At 43.6% G+C, this 21,602-nt stretch overlaps 2 protein-coding genes across 2 annotated transcripts; both read right to left on the reverse strand.

Annotated features, from left to right (window-relative positions):
• Positions 1-1,663: 1,663 nt before the first annotated feature.
• On the reverse strand, positions 1,664-21,459 carry LOC133440591 (uncharacterized). The gene is made up of 7 exons (XM_061717908.1): positions 21,309-21,459; positions 21,067-21,147; positions 20,795-20,897; positions 18,066-18,156; positions 15,425-15,593; positions 15,186-15,263; positions 1,664-1,774 (listed from the first exon to the last, which is right to left on the reverse strand). The coding sequence occupies exons 1-7, from the start codon at positions 21,393-21,395 to the stop codon at positions 1,676-1,678; spliced, it is 708 nt and encodes a 235-aa protein (XP_061573892.1). The 5' UTR covers positions 21,396-21,459; the 3' UTR covers positions 1,664-1,675.
• On the reverse strand, positions 12,074-12,966 carry LOC133425445 (hepcidin-like). Its single transcript, XM_061716300.1, has 3 exons — positions 12,809-12,966; positions 12,498-12,575; positions 12,074-12,378 (listed from the first exon to the last, which is right to left on the reverse strand). Exons 1-3 carry the CDS (start codon positions 12,893-12,895, stop codon positions 12,277-12,279), a joined length of 267 nt encoding a protein of 88 aa, XP_061572284.1. The 5' UTR covers positions 12,896-12,966; the 3' UTR covers positions 12,074-12,276.
• Positions 21,460-21,602: the final 143 nt, after the last annotated feature.

The following is a 21,602-nucleotide window of genomic DNA, read 5'->3' on the forward strand; positions in this document are numbered from 1 at the left end:
GTGTTCTGTAGGATTTAAGAGGGTAAGATGCAGCCAGGTGCTGCTAAGTATCCGCCCTAGATGAACTGATTGTCAGTAGATATTAACATAATGCTATGTGGGAAAGACATCAGCAATGGTCTTAGAGATCCAGTTGGTGCTGGACATCAATCGGGAAAGAGTTATTAAACTTTTGGATTACTTTTTAATTAATGTGGAGTTCAGTGAGATAGATCTAATAGAAAGACATCAAGACAGTTACCAATGTTCCCTGGAGTGGGAGAAGATTTCATCCATTAGATTCATAAAAATAAGCATGGTAATTTTACTTGTATATTATAGAAGTAGAAGATAATTCAAAGTGCTTTAAATAAAAACCTCAAAAAATGCATTAAAAAGTAAAGAATTTAAAGGCCCATAAAAACAATCTAATTGCATTATATTTAATGTAAATGATACCTAGGCAGAATTTTTATATTATGAATTAGCCTAAACAATAAGTTATAACAGATACTGTATAGACTGTATTCACTATTATTGCTATTATCTGTTAAAGACTGGGTGACAACTTCCCTTTCATGTTATGAATAAATTATGGAATGCTCTCCCTTCACAACTGCGTTCTCTAGACTCATGTGAAGGCTTTTTGAAGCAGCTGAAAACGTTTTTATTCAGACAGGCTTTTGGTTAACCGTTCATTTATTGTGTCTCTGCGTAGCTGCTATGTTTTTAATTGTGCGTTGCGGCTATGTTTTTAACATGCCAGCCCAGTGCTGTTTTCTGTACCTTGTTAATTTTATCTATGTTTTTATATATATGTATACTATTGGTATCTTTTCTTTTTAATGTCTTTTTAATTTGTGTGTTTTCTTTTAATGTAAAGCACTTTTTTATTTTATATCTGTGAAAGGTGCTATATAAATAAACTTTACTTACTTACTGTACTTACTTACTTATGAAGTGCATTATGAAATACAAGGGATGCTTTCGTGTGTGCTGTCAGACATATTCTTTGAATGCAGTAAGATTAAATCAAACTGAATTATCCACATAATGTAGGCTACATGTACTTATTTTAGGCAAGTTCAATAAAACGAATGAAAGATTCTCACTTGTTTTTATCCACCAACATGTGTACCCATATTTTTGAATTCTTAGTACAGCATATATCCAGTGAAATGAAGCATTTGGAGGAGATTGTCAATATTATAAAGGACAAAATTTAGCCCGCACGCACGCACGCACGCACGCACGCACGCACTTTTTATTTAAGCATGTTCTGGATTTTGCTTTTAAGACAGTTATGGCTTTCATAAAGTCTCTTATAAACATTTGAGGGCTATTAATTTGAGATCCAAGTTTGGTTACTTTTAGATTTTTACCTCAACTTGTGAAGTTTTTTCAAGAACACAACCAGAGATTTTCAGGGTTTTCACATATGAAGCAACACTTATATAAGTATTATATAATATATAATAAATACTAAATAAAACATATATTATATGCAAGAATGAAGTTTATTGTGAAAATAGATTTTGGTAAGAGCACATGATTATCAGAGAGTTTGGATGCAAACTGAACAAAATACATGTTGATATTGCATCACGACATATAAATCATCAAATGATGTGAAAAAATAGTGAAATAGAAACGTATTCAACAAAGGAGTCTCTCGTGGAGGATGGTGGAGGACCTCTCAGAACCTGCAGCAAACTCCACAACCTCTCATGCCTGGGCAGCAGCGGCAGCAAAAACGGCAGCGTCTTTGTCCAGCTGCACGTGACTGGTAAGCAAACTGTAAGAAACAGGAAGAAGTTTAGTCCACTCTGATCTCTTTCCTACTGAGGCCCTTCACATTAGAAACCCATCTAATTGTTATTTCACTTAATTAACTGTGTTGACCAAACGTACCTTCCATGAATCCATTGGCATCTCTTCCTCAGCAACAACCAGACTGCCGTCAGCCACTGCCTCCATCAGGTCCTTCACCTGCTTCCAGAAACGTAGACATTTTACAATATAATTAAAACTTTTGGTCTGCTGAAACCTTCCCCAAATCAAACCAGGCAAGAGCCGGAGTACCCAACAATATTTTAGAATATTTTTACAATATTCACACATAATAATAATTTAGGACAAGCGCTTACCTCCTTGGCTGGGAGAGCAGAGCCCTCCTGAAAATAGACAATTGTGAGCACGACGGCCACTGCAACTGCAACGGTGAAAGTCTTCATCTCAGGACGTTTCAAAAAGCGGAGCTTTAGATCTTCAGGATGTTGATGACTGCTGTCAACTGCTTTGACTTCTGTCTGATGACTGAATGAGGAGAAGGAGTATTTATAGTCACTGAGATGGCTTTATTGGCCCATCTACATAACTATTATGTACAAATACTCCATGTTTCACAATAACTGAACTCCATTCGCTCTCTTGACTTCCTGTCTGAATAAAAACGTAATCTTTTGCAATAACTGAACTGCCAGTCTTCACTCTCGTTTACCAACACACCTGCTTTTGACAAAATCACTGACAGCATAAATGGACATGTAAAAACACAACTAGAAATACGACTGATCCACACTCACAAAAATATATAAATACATTGATAAAAAGCATCTTGATTCATCAGTTCACTTAGAAATGGATAAATAGAAAAAAGAAAAAAAATTAAATCATGGAAGCACCAACAGGAACTTATTTACATACAATCACAATATGTTAATTTTAACATAAATATAAATGGTCAATTCTGCGCTTGAATTATGTGTTATTGATATTGTGATATATATATATATATATATATATATATATATATATATATATATATATATATATATATATATATATATACCGTAGATGACCCAATAGTCGCCCGCGCGCAAATACGCGCCTGTGCTCTAATAGCCGCCGGGGTCCGAGCCCATTTGGCATAATAAACGCCGGTTCAATTAAACGCCCGGGCGACTACCGGTAATAACCTGGTAATAACACTGTATTTGCATTGTATTGTGTACAGTATCGTTCATACTGCTCTGATCAGCTCCGTGTGTCGCCGTTACACAGACAAACTGTCTTATCAGAGCATGTGAGCGGAGTGAAGCGGCGAGAATTTCCGCTCCTCCCTCAAAGTCGCAAAAAAACGCTCCACCCATAACCGCTCAGCACTCCAGTAACACTGCACCCCGCTCCGTTCCAAAAATGTAACATATAAAATGCACATGTTTACCTGAAGTCTGTGTACTGGAACTCGAAGCCGGTTTTGGGGCAGGAGTGGGCTGTTCCCACACCCAAACGTGCATCCTGCCCACCCGATCAAAGGTTATGGGGATTCTTTATTATTTATAATTTTATTTTTTTATATATTAAAATCCCAAAATATCTGTACCGTTTCTGATTGGGTGGGCATTGCGAATCATTTTTAGACACAACAAAGAACGCGTACCGCAAAAGTTGTGTCTCGGCGGAGGAACACAGCGTCCCAGCAAAATGAGAAGAGAAAAAAGAGTTCAGCAGACAGCGCACACACTGAAGGCTCCGCGTTATGGTTCCGCGTTACACCAACGCAGAGCCTACGGTGCAGGGTACGCCGTAAGGCTGATTTATGGTTCCGCGTTACACCAACGCAGAGCCTACGGCGTAGGGTACGCGGCGACCAGCACCGTACGTGGAAATGCGCTCTTTTTTTTTGCTATTAAAACATGATTTGTAATGTGAATTTGCAAAACTTAAACTACAAATAATAGTTTTTGACGTGACATCAGAGATTGTGCATGCTCTCTGTGAAAGGATGAGTCAAATCGGGTCGTAGCTGCTTCAACTGTGATTCTTTCACGAGGAGCGACCAGGATTTCAAACACGCTTGATTTTCTTGCGACCTCACGATTTGTGATCGGGAGCTCGTCGTGAGGTGTTTTGTTGTGTACAGTGTGTACAATTTTAGTTCCAGTGGTACTATGGTGATCTCATATGTTCTTTGTAAGTAATGGTCTGGTGCTGCTCATTGCAAAAATAAATTGTAGCCTGGTGCAAATACCTGCCTGGTTCTTATAAACGCCTGGTGTCCAAGTGGATTTAGCATATTAAACGCCCGGGCTACTAAATGGTCATCTACGGTATATATATATATATATATATATATATATATATATATATATATATATATATATATATATATATTTATGTTGGGCCACAGTCCTAAGTGGTTGTGACTATGTGATAATGTGAATTTCAACTTTTAAGGCCCAGTTCTGAGGCCTCAGTCTGAGACCAGCCTTGAGTTTTATTCACTTACTGCTTGGTTTTGAGAACAAAGGAAAAGGAAAGACTCCAAAGCGCAGCGGGTTTGTAGTCCACAGGAGGTGTCAAAAAAGGGCGTGCCTGAGGTGGCGCGCGTACAGTAAGGACAGTGAACTGGTCTGCAGGCACTGCTGACGTCAGCGCGTCCCCGGTGGATAAAAAGCGGTGGCTCCCCGAACTCTTCGTCTTTTTCCTCCGGCTTGTTTTTGCTCCAGGTCTTTTTTTCCTCCAGAGCTGAGGAAAAAGGGCTGCTCTTCACCAGAACCACCTGCGGAGCGTAACGATCAGCTGTTTACCGAGGACCACTGCTTGCGCTCCCCAATACACTCTCTCCGACTCTCTCTCCTCGCTTCGAGTTTTCTCTTTGCACAAGGAACCTGCGTTCCGCAAAGACTACCTCACCTCCGACCAGCGTGACCGAGCCTCAGCCCACCATCCCGCCAGCTGTGTTCGTGAAGCCCACGCGCTCATCAGCGGTTAAACGGATTTACCCGCAACGTTCCGACAAAAGGGAACGGGGACCCGTGCGCAAGAGACGACGTGACCGGCTGCAACGATTGGGAAAGCGGGGCCGCCCGGCTGCTAGCGGCGCTGCATTATCTTCTTTTTCTTTTCTTTCAGAGTCAAGAAGAGAGGAGAAGAGGGGAGCCGCTCCTACTGACCAGTGTTAGTAGGAGAGCGTTAAAACAGTGCCTTTGTGAACCGGGACTGAACCAAGAGTTCTAAAAATCCCAGGACGCCGCCGACAACCTCCAGGACAGCTCACAGTAAGAGGCTTGAGTCTGGGCAGAGTTACTTTAAAGCGGTTAACAATGATTGTGTTTACTGTTGTTTGCTTTGCATATTAGGCTACTGTGTAACGCGCCGATAGTCTCTCATGCAGATCGGCGGTCGTTACGTGTGTTTTTTACTGTGACTGTTCTCCCTTTCCTTCTCACTAACCCACACGGGCACGTTAGTACCTAGACCATCAGGCCTCCAATACTTTCAGTAACCTGGGTGTAGAAACCTTCCCCATAGTTTTGGAAAGCGCACGACTCAGTAGCCTACCACGTGTATGAACAGCCACGTGACATTATTCGCCATTTTGCTTGGATCCACGTGGCACTGCCCGCCATTTTGTTTGGTCCATGTGTTGTGACGTTGTCCGCCATTTTGGTCGATCCGCGTGGCGTTGTCCGCCATCTCCCTTTTGGTCTACATAACGTTGTCCGCCATTTTTCTTTTGGTTCACGTGACGTGACGTTGTTCTGAGACACACATACTGACACACACACACACACACCCGCACTGACACACACGTTGATGATCGGAAGTTTGTGTTGATGTTTAGTTAGTTGTTTTTGTGTAGTTTAGCCATCAGAATTTATCCTAAGTGTTGTTTTATCATCTTTTTGACACTTGTGTAAATTATACATAGGCTATTTGTCACAACTACTGGTTGCAAAGGTCTGTGCTCGGACTCCTTCCTTCACTATTATTCTGAGGAAAAACTTACCTTGAGACTGATTTTGCTGTTTTGTTATCATTTTCCTGATTATATCAGGTGGTGCCCCATTTTGATTAATTCATTTTGATAATTCAATTTGATAAATAATCAACTTTATTAATTATTAATAATTGTCTCTTTGATAACTGAACCAGCACCCCTCTGTGGCACAACATATATGATAGTAAATTAATAATAATACATTTAATTTATAATGCACTTTCCATTTGGTGAATCTCAAAGTGCTACAAGAAAAAGGTTAACAGTCACAAGATAAAAAAAATAAATAAAAAATTTGGCAGATCATTGATCATAGCTGGCGTATGATTTGCTGAAAAGGTGGGTTTTAAGTCCTCTCTTAAAAGAGTCAATTGACTGTGGTTCTCTCAGGTGGGAGGGTGTTCCACAGTTTAGGGGCAACGGAGCAGAAGGCCCGGTCTCCCATTGTCACCAGTTTAGTTTTGGTGGGTTTGAGGAGGTTGTTCTTGTTTGCTGAACGGGTGCGGGTGGGGGGCTGAGTATGGATCAGCTCAGTAAGGGGGTGCGTTGCCATGGACGCATTGGTAGGTAAGCAGGGAGATTTTGTAATCTGTCTGGGAAGAGATGGGAAGCCAGTGCAGGGAGTGGAGGATGGGAGTGATGTGGTCGTATTTGCGCACTGTCATCAGGATCCTAGCAGCACTGTTCTGTATGTATTGAAGCTTTTGAAGGCTCTTGCTTGGGATCCCGATGAAAAGTGCATTGCAGTAATCGAGCCTGGAGGAGACGAAGGCGTGGAACAATTTTTCGGCATCCTTCGGGGACAGGATGGGGCGGAGTTTGGCTATGTTTTTGGGGTGGAAGAAGGATGTTTGACAGAGGTGATTGATGTGGGCCTCATAGGGCCACCTCTGAGGTGGGGGTCCGTTCTAACGCCCAGGTTGGTGATGACAGTTGAATGAATTCATCCATGCCTTGATCTCCTCCAGGCAGATAGTGAGTGTGGATGAAGATGACTCTGCAGCAGATGGGTCCAGTTTTAAGTATAGCTGTGTGTCATCAGCATAGCATTGGAAAGCCAAACCGTGTCTGCTGATGACACTGCCGAGGGAAGGCATATATAGGGTGAATAGGGTGGGGCCGAGTACAGATTCTTGAGGGACACCACAGGTGACGGGCTGGGTCCGGGATTTAACGCCTCCCAAGGACATGCACTCGGTTCTTTCGGTTAGATAGGATCTGAACCAGTCTAGGGCGGTATTGCGGAGTCCGATGGTGGAGTGAAGGTGGTGTAGCAGGATGGTGTGGTAAACGGTGTCAAATGCGGCTGTGAGATCCAGGAGGATGAGGAGAGAAGGGGAGCCACCATCAGCTGCCATTAGAAGGTCGTTGGTGACCCTGACCAGTGCTGTTTCGGTACTGTGGGCGGAGCGAAAACCAGACTGGAATTTTTCGTCCAGGTTATTGCCGTTCAGGTGATGATGTAGTTGGGTGGCAACTATTTTCTCCAGGACCTTGGAGAGGAATGGGAGGTTGGAGATGGGTCTGTAGTTGGCATGGAGTTCTGGGTCTAGGGTGGGTTTTTTGAGAAGGGGAGTGATGATGGCCGTTTTCAGAGCTGGGGGAACGTGGCCGGACGAAGGGAGAGGTTAATTACTTCTGTAATCAGGGGGCTTATGGCTTTGATTTGCAGTTTAACCAGGGATATGGGAAGGGGGTCCAGGGAACAGGTGGAGGGCTTAATTCGGCCGATGGTGTCTTCAACCTCTTGCTGCGTGGTGGGAGAAAAGCAGCAGAGAGGCTGGGAAGGCCCAGGCTGTGGGCTGGCGGTTGGGGCAGAAGAAGTAGGGGGGGCGGAGAGGGAGGAACGAATATTGTCAATATATATATCTCCACATTTGAAATGAAATGTTTGATTTAGGAAATAATCCATGTTTTTATTTCCTTTTTTTAAACCCAAATAGCTCTTGCTAAATGTTGATTTTCTTATAAACATGCAGTTTCTCACTAAACGTGACACAGAGTGTTGCTGTAGCTCGATAAATAGCTAACATCGTTAGCTGTGGCTGCGCTCATGACTGGGTGCTTTGCATTTACGTGGTAGGCTAAACTTGAGCTGCTTCGGTGGTAAGCAAGGTCCATAAAGAACACATATCACTCTACCTTCATTAATGGTGCAGTTGAGGCATTTTAGAAATGTAAATTCCCCATTTACTGGACCGACAACTTTCACATGCTCCTCCATTTTCACCTCTCTTCTCCGCTACTCACCGTTCCTCCCCATGTCTGTCCAGCTACAATTGGAGCCTTCCAGCTTATGCTAAACATGCCCAAACACAGGACAGCCAATCCATTTCCACTTCAAGGTGTGACTGACCATTGTTTTCCGCCCCTAACAACTCAAGCACAAACACAGATTTCTTAATAAAGGCAACTCGCACCCTTGCAGTAGGGACATGGAATGTCACCTCGCTGGGGGAGAAGGAGCCAGAGCTTATGCGGGAGGTTGAGAGATACCGGATAGAGATAATAAGGCTCACCTCCACACATAGCTTGGGCTCTGGAACCCAGCTCCTTGAAAGGGGCAGGACCCTCCACTACTCTGGATTTGGCAAACTGGTGTGGACTTGTTTATAGCACCCCAGCTCAGCCGCAATGTGTCAGAGTTTACCCCGGTGAACGAAAGGGTCCCTTCCTTGTGCCTTCGGGTCGGGAAAAGGTCTCTCACTGTTGTTTGTGCCTACACGCCGAACAGCAGTGCAGAGTACACGGCCTTCTTGGAGTCCCTGAGAGGGATACTTGACAGTGCTCCATCTGAGGACTCGGCGTGGAGTGGTGCTCTGTTATTGGACTTCCGTGCCAGTCACAGTTTTTTCCATAACGGGCACCATGTTCAATTATAAGGGTGTCAGTGCACGTGGCACCAGGACACCCTAGGCCGGAGGTCAATGATCGACTTTGTTGTTGTTTCATCTGATCTTCTGCCTTATGTCTTGGATTAAGAGAGGGTCTGAACTGTCAACTGATCACCACCTGGTGGTGAGTTGAATACGCTGGCGGAGGAGGAAGTTGGACAGACCGGGCAGACCCAAACGTATTGTGAAGGTCTGTTGGGAATGTCTGGCTGAGCCTACTGTCTGGGAATTCTTCAACTCTCATCTTCGAGAGAATTCTCAAAAATTCCGATGGAGGCTTGGGACATTGAGTCCGAGTGGACCATGTTGACCATTGTCACGCGGCAGCTCAAACTTGTGGACACAAAGTCTCTGGTGCCTGCCATGACAGGCAACCCCCGAACCCGGTGGTGGACACCGGATAAGGGATGCTGTCATGTTGAAGAAGGAGTCGTACCAGGCCATGTTGGCCCGTGAGACTGCTAACCCAGTAGATAGGTACCAGCAGACCAAGCAAGCTGCAGTCCTGGAGGCAATTACTCAGGTCTGGGAGGAGTTTGGTGAGGCTATAGAGGAAGACTTGGTCAGCCTCGAAGAAATTCTGGCAAACCGTCTGGCCCCTCAGAATGGGGAAGCAGTACTCCACCAACACCGTTTATGGTGCAGATGGGATACTGTTGACCTCGACTGGGGAAATCGTCGGACGGTGGAAGGCGCAGGCCATGATGTCAGCAAGCATATAGCAGACATCCATACAGACAGTTAGATAGAAGCAGGGGGATGATCAGAGAGTGGCACTAAAGGGCAGCATACTGCCACTGAAGCTTTGGCCTGCAATCATGTACAGAAGAGAAAAGGAGGGGGCAGACTAGCACAAAAAACTCCAAGAACAATGGAGAACAGTGATGGTTATGTTGTACTTATAGTACTACAATTATAACTGAGAAAGAAAAAGAGAAGGAGGGGTGATGGACACCCCACAGTGGATCATGTTGGTGCCCCCCTACAGTGTAGGCCTATGGCAGCATAGTAGTTGTAGTTGAAGCACTAGAGTTTACAGTACCTATAGCCTTTACTAAACACAAACATTTTAAGTTTGGTTTTAAAGATGGAGATGGTGTCAGCCTCCTTATCCCAGATTGGAAGTTAGCAGAAGTTAGCACAAGACCCGTCCTCCAAATCTAGTGGAAAGGTTTTGTGTGTCATTTTTGGATTTAAAACACACATACGGCGCACCGACTGAAAAGGCGCCGTCTACAGACATGGAGCGCGCACACACGCGTGCGCTGCAAAACACACACACAAGCTTATTTAAAAGTGTGCTTATCTAAAAATAGAGCGGGAGCAAAATTTAGTTTGATTGTATTTTATTTCAGTTTTTGCATTAATCAAACCCATCAAGTCTTCATCCTCTGTTTCAGCATTAAAGAGCTCCGCTAAATCAGCTGTGCCAGTCTGAATTTCCTCGCTGTCAGAGTCACTTTCCGTGCGGCCCCTTGGAAATGCCGGCCTTTGCAAAAGCCCGAACAACAGTCCCAGCAGATACGTTAGCCGACACATCAACAATCCATTTGCAAACCGTGGCATAACTTGCTGCCTTCCTGTGTTCCCCCTCAGTCATCCATCGCTCCCACGCCGCTCGCAGCCACACTTTGAACGGCCGGTTCACACCGACGTCCAGCGGTTGGAGTTCCTTCGTCAGACCTCCCGGAATAGCAGCCAGTACAGCGTTCATATTTTTCACTTCTTTTTTTATATTGTCTGTGAGATGGGCGCGCATAGAATCACAGATCAGCAGCGATGGTGATGTGTGAAAAAAACCACCGTCTCTTTGCCATCTTCAGGGTTGTTAAGACAACAATGTTCTGCATGAAGCACATACCTGTTCTTTTATACATGCCCCCCTTCCCCCTTTAAGTCTGATGATGGGTGGCTTGTAGCTTGCATTACGGAGCACAAGTCTTTCCCTGACCCTGCACCCCAACCTGGGACTTGCTGATTGGGCCGGAGCTTCGGGAGCTGCGTGCTGGCCTGCGGTCCCCACCCCTGGTCATCCCGTTGCTGGCCCCCCTTCTCCTCCCTTTTCTCTCTCTGCAGGTGGTCGTGGGTGGCTTGTAGCTTGCATTACGGAGCGCAAGTCTTTCCCTGACCCTGCACCCCAACCTGGGACTTGCTGATTGGGCCGGAGCTTAGGGAGCTGCGTGCTGGCCTGCGGTCCCCACCCCTGGTCATCCCGTTGCTGCTTCCACCTGCCTGCTGTGCTGTTGCCGTCCCTGACCCACCAGTCTGGCCCTCGGCAGGAGGGTCCCCCCTTATGAGCCTGGTCCTGCTCAAGGTTTCTTCCCTCCTAAAGGGGAGTTTTTCCTTGCCACTGTTTGGCTTAAGGTTTTTCTCCCACTAGGGGAGTTTTTACCTGCCATTTTTTATGTAATAACTGCTCGGGGGTCATGTTCTGGGTATGGGTCTCTGGAAAGCGTCTAGAGACAACTCTGTTGTATTAGACGCTATATAAATAAAATTGAATTGAATTGAATTGAATGATGGTCTCTAACACGTCCGCAACTCATGGGTGATTCACAGGCCCCCCTTCCCCCTTTACCGTTCTCATGGTGGCCTCAATTACGTCCACCTTACATTACCGTAATACAATGGGCGCACTGTTTCATTGGGCGCGCGGCACATTAAAAAAAAAAAAAAAGACATTTATATGTGCCTAATGTTCGCGAAAATACAGTACATTTGGATACTCTAGAAACTATGAGTAAACCTGCCCTCTGAGAATGGAGCGCTCTATTAGGAACCTAAGGTACTTTTAAGTCTTGCAAATACCACAGAGCTACGCCGTTTCAGGCTTTATATGCAAGTAATAAAATTTTGAATTGGATTCTAAATTTAACGGGGAACTAATGGAGGGAGGCTATCCCTGGAGAGACATGGTCTCTCTTGTTGATTCCTGTCAGCATTCGCGCTGCTGCATTTTGGATCAGCTGGAGGCTATTCAGAGAATTACTTGGACATCCTGCTCATAATACATTACAGTAATATAGACTAAAAGATACAAAGGTGTGAATTCGTTTTTTTAAATAAAGTTCAATTGAAGCATGTTCTAGTTAAGACAATTATTGCTTTCATAATATAAAGTCTATAATGCTATAATGATGTTGTTGTCTACCTAAACTCTTCAGGTATTACTTATATCTGTTTACATGTATTTTTTGCATATGTGCATGTGTCTGTTAGTTATTATACATTTGAGGGCTGTTAGTTTGGATCCAAGTTTGGTTACTTAGTTTTTTTCCTCAACTTATTTTGGAGTTAGTTTTTTCAAGACCACAGCCAGCGATTTTCTGGGCTTTCACATCTGAAGCAACACTTTCAAGCATTATATAATATATAATATATAATATATAATAAATAAAACATATATTGATGCAGGAATAAAGTTTATTGTGAAAATACATCTTGGTAACAGCTGATGATTATCAGAGAGTTTGGATGCACAAATACTAAAATGATATTACATCAAGAGATATATATCATCAAAAGTCAAATGAAATTGTCAAATAGTGAAATGGAAACATATTTAACAAAGGAGTCTCTCGTGGCTGAAGTAGGAGTTCCAGGATGATGGAGGACCTCTCAGGACCTGCAGCAAAGTCCACAGCGTCTCATGCTTGGGCAGCAGCCGCAGCAATAACGGCAGCGTGGACGCCCATGTGTCTGCCTGACTTGATAAGCAAACTGAGAAACAGGAGAAGGTTAAGTCCACTCTGATCTATTTCTTACTGAGGCCCTTCACATTAGAAACCCATCTAATTGCCATTTCACTTACTGTAATTAACTGTGTTGACCAAACGTACCTTCCATGAATCCAATGGCATCTCTTCCTCAGCAGCAACCAGACTGCCGTCAGCCACTGCCTCCATCAGGTCCTTCACCTGCTTCCAGAATTGTAGAGATTTTACAATATAATTAAAACCTTTGGTCTGCTGAAGCCTTCCCCAAATAAAACCAGGCAAAAGGAGGAGTACCCAACAATATTTTTACAATATTCATAGATAATAATAGTTTTGGACAAGCGCTTACCTTCTTGTGTAAGAATATTAATCACAACATCTTAAAATATTTTTACAATAATCACACATAAGAATACTTTTGGACAAGCACTTACCTTCTTGGCTGGGAGAGCAGAGCCCTCCTGAAAATAGACAATTGTGAGCACGACGGCCACTGCAACTGCAACGGTGAAAGTCTTCATCTCAGGAGGTTTCAAAAAGTGGAGCTTTAGATCTTCAGGATGTTGATGACTGCTGTCAGCTGCTTTGACTTCTGTCTGGTGACTGAATGAGGAGTAGAAGTATTTATAGTCACTGAGATGGCTTTATTTGTCCATCTACATATAGTATGTACAAATACTCCATGTTTCACAGTAACCGAACTCCATTCGCTCTCTTTACTTCCTGTCTGAAGAAAAACTTAATCTTTTGCAATAACTGAACTCCCAGTCTTCACTCTCGTTTACCAACACACCTGTTGACCTGCATGTTTGTGACAAAATCACTGACAGCATACTGAGATTCTCTCTTGTTTTTAAATCAACAGCAAATCTCACTTTGATCCACCTTGTAACTGGTTTAAACACTACCAGTTACAGTCTTGTGCACCAATCACATTACAAGGTTTTTTTCTTTAAATTAAATCGAATTAAATTGATGAGCTTCAGAGACAAAGAAGTTGTCTTAGATGCAATAATGTGTCATAGAAGGACAAGGCACCAATTTATAAGTACACACGCATAATATTAGTCATAAAAATCAAAACAAAAACATTTCTGGTGGTTGTTTTGTTTTGTTCTTCATACTTGACAAGAGACATGAGCTCAAAGAAAGATGGGAATCAATATTATTGGTTTTGTGAGTAAATTGTGGGTTATCCATCTCCCACAGCTGGTTGTACACTATGGGCCAAATCCACAAAAAGATTGTGCGGCTTTTGCGGCCGCTAAACCGGTGAAAATGAGACAAAAAGAGAGCGTCTAATTCACAAAGCACCCGCAAAGGGCGAATTGCAACACAAACTGCGCTGCCAAGCAAATAGTGTCATTGTGCGCCTGTGCCATTTGCATGCATGTAAATTAGGTAATATTCATACATTCGGTGCAAAATTGCCCCCTTTCTATGCAAATAAGCCTCATTGCAAAAACCGTCTAATTCACAAAGGCCAGCGCTATTTGCCACACGCAAAAATAGTGGAGCAAATACCGTCTTTTCGAAGCGTGTATTAACTGCGCGCAAACTCACTCCTCACCCCCTCTCTGTCTCTGTTTCTCTCTCTCTTCAATATCATTCAAGCCTGTGTGATACTGAATGATATTAAGGGTGAAATCTACAGTCAGACATGACTGTAGACAGTCAGATCAAGTGGGGTTGTGGACTTATCTCGGATTTAAAAATAAAAATAACAGGACGGAGCTCAGGATTCATCCACACAGTAAGGGGATGCTTCATTACAAACAATTCCACCATATAAACATAGAAATCTAGAATGTGTGTGTTTAACAGCTGACCTGTAGGTGTGTGTAGCAAAACACAGAACATCAATTACCGTCAGATCCTGATCTGATCCCTCTGATCTGATATGGGCGTGTTTGCGCCGGCATATAATTAGAGCAAAATCTTTTGTGAATAGGACCTTAAAGCAGGGCAAATTGCGGGCGCAAATTGCGGGCGCAAATGCGGCGCAATTCACAGCGCTATTTGCGGGCGCAATCTATTCTTTGTGGATTTGGCCCTATAAACCTTAGTTTTCCTGTGGAGAAAGGAATTCAATCTTAGAATTAATATAATAAATAAATATAAGTAAAAGCGATAGCATCCGCTGCGTGTGAGCCAGGAAAGTCTTGTGAGTGTAGCACAACTCTTCACATTAGAACTCCAAATGTTACTCGGGAAGCCGACTGACACGATTGTGTCAAGACCACAACCAGGGATTTTCTGGGTTTTCACATCTGAAGCAACACTTTCAAGCATAATATAATAAACAATAAATAAAACATATATTGATGCAGGGATCAAGTTTATTGTGAAAATACATCTTGGTAACAGCTGATGATTATCAGAGAGTTTGGATGCACAAATACTAAAATGATATTACATCAAGAGATATATATCATCAAAAGTCAAATGAAATTGTCAAATAGTGAAATGGAAACATATTTAACAAAGGAATCTCTCGTGGCTGAAGTAGGAGCTCCAGGATGGTGGAGGACCTCTCAGAACCTGCAGCAAATTCCACAGCCTCTCATGCGTGGGCAGCAGCGGCAGCAAAAACGGCAGCGTATTCTTTCGGCCCCATGTGTCTGCCTGACCTGATATGCAAACTATGAGGAACACAAAGAAGTTAGTCCACTCTGATAACCTACTGACTTTCCTCGCTTTACTTATCAAGTAAACATTAATGCTAAAAACATATCCAGTTACATCACGACTAATCAAAAACAAAAAAACAAAATTAGGTTTCACTTAATTAACTGTGTTGACCAAACGTACCTTCCATGAATCCATTGGCATCTCTTCCTCAGGAACAACCAGACTGCCGTCAGCCACTGCTTCCATCAGGTCATTCTCCTGCTTCCAGAATTGTAGAGATTTTACAATATTAATTAATACTGTTGGTCTACTGAAACCTACACCAAGTCAACCCAGGCAAGAGCCGGAGTATTAATCACAACATCTTAAAATATTTTTACAATAATCACACATAAGAATAGTTTTGGACAAGCTCTTACCTCATTGGCTGGGAGAGCAGAGCCCTCCTGAAAATAGACAATTGTGAGCATGACGGCCACTGCAACTGCAACGGTGAAAGTCTTCATCTCAGGAGGTTTCAATAGGCGGAGCTTTAGATCTTCAGGATGTTGATGACTGCTGTCAACTGCTTTGACTTCTGTCTGATGACTGAATGAGGAAAGGAGTATTTATAGTCACTGAGATGGCTTTATTTGTCCATCTACATAACTTGTATGTACAAATACTCCATGTTTCAAAATAACTGAACTCCATTCACTCTCTTGACTTCCTGTCTGAAGAAAAACTTCATCTTTTGCAATAACTGAACTGCCAGTCTTCACCCTCGTTTACCAACACACCTGTTGACCTCCGTGTTTGTGACAAAATCACTGACAGCATACTGAGATTGTCTCTTGTTTTTAAATCAACAGCAAATCTCACTTTGATCCACCTTGTAACTGGTTTAAACACTACCAGTTACAGTCTTGTGCACCGATCACAGCACAAGGTTTTTGTTTAAATTAAATCAAATTAAATTGATGAGCTTCAGAGACAAAGAAGTTGCCTTAGATGCAATAATGTGTCATACAAGGACAAGACACCAATGTATAAGTACAGACGTGTAACAGTAGTCATAAAAAACAAAACAAAAACATTTCTGGTGGTTGTTTTGTTTTGTTCTTTATACTTGACAAGAGACATCATCAGGTCAAAGAAGGATGGGAATTAAGATTATTGGTTTTGTGAGTAAACTTGTGGGTTATCCATCTCCCACAGTATAAACTTTAGTTTTCCTGTGGAAAAAGAAATTCAATCTTGAAATAAATATAAATTATTAAAGCTTTGAAAAAGCGATAGCATCCACTGTGTGTGAGCCAGGAAACTCTTGTGAGTGAAGCACAACTCTTCACACTAGAACTCCAAATGTCACTCGGGAAGCCGACTGACACGATTGTCGCCCTGCGTAAGGCTTTGGATGTGACTGTATATAGTCTGGTTCAGGTCCGGCGGGCATTCATCAGTGAAATATTTACCACTCAGCAGTGCGTAGGGAGAGTGGGGTCTTCAGATGAATGTATTTAAATACCTTGATTAGTGCTGTCAATCTCAAGCTCCATATTTCCCTCTTTTGTGAACAAGACCCAGAGATACTCAAACTCCTTCAATTGAGGCAGGATGTTTCCACCTACTTGGAGAGGGCCCCCTACTCTTTTTTGAGTGCAAACATGCTGCACAGCACAAGTTGAAGCCCCTGGCCTGATGAAGCCAACAGGACAACATCATCTGCAAAAAGCAGAGATGAAATCCTCTGGTTCCCAAACCGGATTCCCTCCGGCCCCTGGCTACGTCTAGAAATCCTGTCCATAAAAATTATGAACAGAACCGGTGAAAAAAAGGTAGCCCTGTCGGCAATGTGAACCAAAACTCCAGCCCCAATCATACATAGACCGAATTCCAAATTCCCATGAACCCTCAAGCACCCTGCGGAGGGTATAGAGCTGGTCCAGTGTTCCACGACCGGGACGAAAACCGCATGTTTCCTCTTGAATCCGAGATTCGACTATCGGCCATAATCTCTCCCAGTACCCTGGTTTAGACTTTCCCGGGGAGGCTGAGAAGTGTGATCCCCTTATAGTTGGAACACGTTCTCCGGTCCCCCTTTTTAAAAAAAGGGACCACCACCCCGGTTTGCCACTCCAGCGGCACTATCCCCTTCTTCCTGCAATGTTACAGAGGCATGTCTACGACATCCAGAGACTTGAGGTACTCAGGGCGGATCTCATCCACCCCCCGGTGCCTTGCCACTGAGGAGCTCACCATCTACCTACAGTACCTGTGCTGGTCTGCCCCCTTTTTTTCTCTTTTATGCATTTTTGCAGGCCAGAGCTTCAGGAGCTGCATGCTGACCTGCAGTCCCACCCTCTGATCATCCAGCTGCTTGCTTCCAACTGTCCGTGTGGATGTCTGGTAGATGCCTGCTGACATCCTGGCCTGCAGTGCCTCCCCCTCTGACCACCTCAGTGCCTGCTCTCTGAATCTGCTTATATAGTCATCCCTGTAGTGCATCAGTTAGCCATTGTGTCTGTGTCTCTCCTTTCTCTGTTCTTTATTTTTCTATATTTTCCTGCTCTGCCCAGCTGGCCTCCGGCAGGAGGGTCCCCCCTTATGAGCCAGGCCCTGCTCAAAGTTTCTTCCCTCCTAAATGGGAGTTTTTCCTTGCCACTATTGGGCTTAAGGTTTTTCTCCCACCAGGGGAGTTTTTTACCTGCCATTGTTTATGTTATGTTTATGTAATAATTGCTCGGGGGTCATAATCTGGGTCTCTGGAAAGCTCCTAGAGACAACTTTTGTTGTAATAGAAGCTATATAAATAAAATGTAATTGAATTGAATTGAATACCTAAGTGACCTCAGCTAAGGTAATGGACGAGTACCTGTACATCCCAGAGTCCACAGTGCTTCCTCAATGGAAGGCATGTCAGTTAGATTGAGGAGACCCTCAAAGTATTCCTTCCACCGTCCAACGATTTCCCCAGTCGAGGTCAACAGTATCCCATCTGCACCATAAACGGTGTTGGCGGAGTACTGCTTCCCCTTTCTGAGGCGTCAGACGGTTTGCCAGAATTTCTTTGAGGCTGACCGAAAGTCTTCCTCCATAGCCTCACTGAACTCCTCCCAGACCTGAGTATTTGCCTCCAGGACTGCAGCTTGCTGGGCCTGCTGGTACCAATCTACTGGGTCAGGAGTCTCATGGGCCAACATAGATTGGGACAACTCCTTCTTCAGCATGACTGCATGCCTTGCTTCCGGTTTCCAACACTGGGTTCGGGGGTTGCCTTTCATGGCAGGCACCAGAGACTTTTACTCTGCAAGTTTGAGCTGCCACATGACAATGGGGGCAGAGAACATGGTCCACTCGGACTCAATATCCCAAGCCTCCCTCGGAATTTGTGAGAAATTTGCTCGAAGATGAGTTGAAGACTTCCCTGACAGAAGGCTAAGCCAGACATTCCCAACAGACCTTCAAAATATGTTTGGATCTGCTTGGTCTGTCCAACTTCCTCCTCCACCAGCGTATCCAACTCACCACCAGGTGGTGATCAGTTGACAGCCCAACCCCTCTCTCAACCCGAGTGTCCAAGACATAAGGCAGAAGATCAGATGAAATGACAACAAAGTCGATCAGTGACCTCCGGCCTACGGTGTCCTGGATCCACATGCACTGATGGACACCCTTATGCTTGAACATGGTGTTCATTATGGAAAAAACTGACTGGCACGGAAGTCCAATAACAAAGCACCACTCCACGCCCCTCCAGGTATCACTGTCATTGCCCGCGTGAGCGTTGAAGTCCCCCAGTAGAAAAATTGAGTCCTCAGTTGGAGCACTGTCAAGTACCTCTCCCAGGGACTCCAAGAAAGCTGTGTACTCCATACTGCTGTACAGCCCATAGGCACAAACAATAGTGAAAGACCTTTTCCCGACCCAAAGGCGCAAGGAAGGGACCCTTTCGTTCACCGGGGTAAACTCCAACACATGGCGACTGAGCTGAGGGGCTATAAACAAGTCCACACCAGTTCGCCACTTCTCACCCTGGATAACTCCAGAGTAGTGGAGGGTCCAGCCCCTTTCAAGGAGCTGGGTTCCAGAGCCCAAGCTATGTGTGGAGGTGAGCCCGACTATCTCTACCTGGTATCTCTCAACTTCCCGCATAAGCTCCAGCTTTTCACCCCCAGCGATGTGACATTCCATGTCCCTACTGCAAGGGTGCGAGTTGCCTGTATTATGAAATCTGTGTTTGTGCTTAAGTTGTTAGGGGCGGAAAACAACAGTCAGTGACACCTTGAAGTGGACATTGATTGGTTGTCCTGTGTTTGGGCGTGTTTAGCATAAGCTGGTAGGCTCCAATTGTAGCTGGACAGACATGGGAAGGAACGGTGAGTAGCGGAGAAGAGAGGTGAAAATGGAGGAGTATATGACAGTTGTCCGTCCAGTGAATGGGGAATTTACATTTCTAAAACGCCTACCACGTAAACTGCAGGGGGGCACCACAGGACAGGATGTCAGCAAGCATATAGTAGCAGACATCCATACAGACAGGTGGAAGCAAGTAGTGGAATGATCAGAGAGTGGGACTGCAGGGCAGAAAACAGCTCCTGGAGCTCTGGCCTGCAAACATGCATAGGAGAGAAAAGGAGGGGGCAGACCAAGGCGAAGAACTACAAGAACAATGGAGAACAGTGATGGTTATGATGTACTTATAATACTATAATAATAACTGAGAAAGGAAAGAGAAAGACGGATGATGGGCACCGCTCAGTGGATCATGTTGGTGCCCCCCTACAGCATAGGCCTATGGCATCATATCTACAACAAATCTATCTTTAAGATGACTGTTCTAGTCTTGTCCTGTAGCTGAAGCACAAGCGTTTACACTAACTATAGCCTTTACTAAACACAAACGGTTCCTGATAGCAGAAGACCCGTCCTCCAAATCTACATTTGGATACTCTAGGAACTACGAGCAAACCTGCACTCTGAGAACGGAGAGCTCTGTTAGGAACATAATGTACATTTAGGTCTTGCAAATATCACAGAGCTACGCCGTCTAAATTTAACGGGGAGCTAATGGAGGGAGACTATCAATGGGGAGACGTGGTCTCTCTTGTTGATTCCTGTCAGCATTCGCGCTGCTGCATTTTGGATCAGCTGGAGGCTATTCAGAGAATTACTTGGACATCGTGCTCATAATACATTACAGTAATATAGCCTAAAAGATACAAAAGATACATGAATTATTTTTTTTAAATAAAGTTCAATTGAAGCATTTTCTAGTTAAGACAATTATTGCTTTCATAAAGTCTATAATGCTATAATGATGTTGTTGTCTACCTAAACTCTTCAGGTATTACTTATATCTGTTTACATGTATATACATGTATGTATATGTGTATGTGTCTGTTAGTTATTATACCTTTGAGGGCTGTTAGTTTGGATCCAAGTTTGGTTGCTTTTTGTTTTTTTCCTTATTTTGGAGTTATATTTTGGAGTTTTTTCAAGACCACAACCAGGGATTTTCTGGGTTTTCACATCTGAAGCAACACTTTCAAGCATAATATAATATATAATAAATAATAAATAAAACATATATTGATGCAGGGATAAAGTTTATTGTGAAAATACATCTTGGTAACAGCAGATGATTATCAGAGAGTTTGGATGCACAAATACTAAAATGATATTACATCAAGAGATATATATCACCAAAAGTAAAATAAAATTGTCAAATAGTGAAATGGAAACATATTTAAGAAATGAGTCTCTCGTGGCTGAAGTAGGAGCTCCAGGATGGTGGAGGACCTCTCAGAACCTGCAGCAAAGTCCACAGCCTCTCATGCGTGGGCAGCAGCGGCAGCAAAAACGGCAACGTATTCTTTCGGCCCCATGTGTCTGCCTGACCTGATATGCAAACTATGAGGAACACAAAGAAGTTAGTCCACTCTGATGACCTACTGACTTTCCTCACTTTACTTATCAAGTAAACATTAATGCTAAAAACATATCCAGTTACATCACGACTAATCAAAAACAAAAAAACAAAATTACGTTTCACTTAATTAACTGTGTTTACCAAACGTACCTTCCATGAATCCATTGGCATCTCTTCCTCAGGAACAACCAGACTGCCGTCAGCCTCTGCCTCCATCAGGTCATTCTCCTGCTTCCAGAATTGATTACAATATTAATTAATATTGTCTAATTAATACGGTCTACTGAAACCTACACCAAGTCAACCCAGGCAAGAGCCGGAGTATCAATGACAACATCTTACAATATTTTTACAATAATCACACATAAGAATAGTTTTGGACAAGCTCTTACCTCATTGGCTGGGAGAGCAGAGCCCTCCTGAAAATAGACAATTGTGAGCACGACGGCCACTGCAACTGCAACGGTGAAAGTCTTCATCTCAGGAGATTTCAATAGGCAGAGCTTTAGATCTTCAGGATGTTGATGACTGCTGTCAACTGCTTTGACTTCCGTCTGATGACTGAATGAGGAGAAGGAGTATTTATAGTCACTGAGATGGCTTTATTTGTCCATCTGCATAACTTGTATGTACAAATACTCCATGTTTCAAAATAACTGAACTCCATTCACTCTCTTTACTTCCTG

This window comes from Cololabis saira, chromosome 3, assembly GCF_033807715.1.
Source record: "Cololabis saira isolate AMF1-May2022 chromosome 3, fColSai1.1, whole genome shotgun sequence".
NCBI classification, from domain to species: Eukaryota; Metazoa; Chordata; class Actinopteri; order Beloniformes; family Belonidae; genus Cololabis; species Cololabis saira.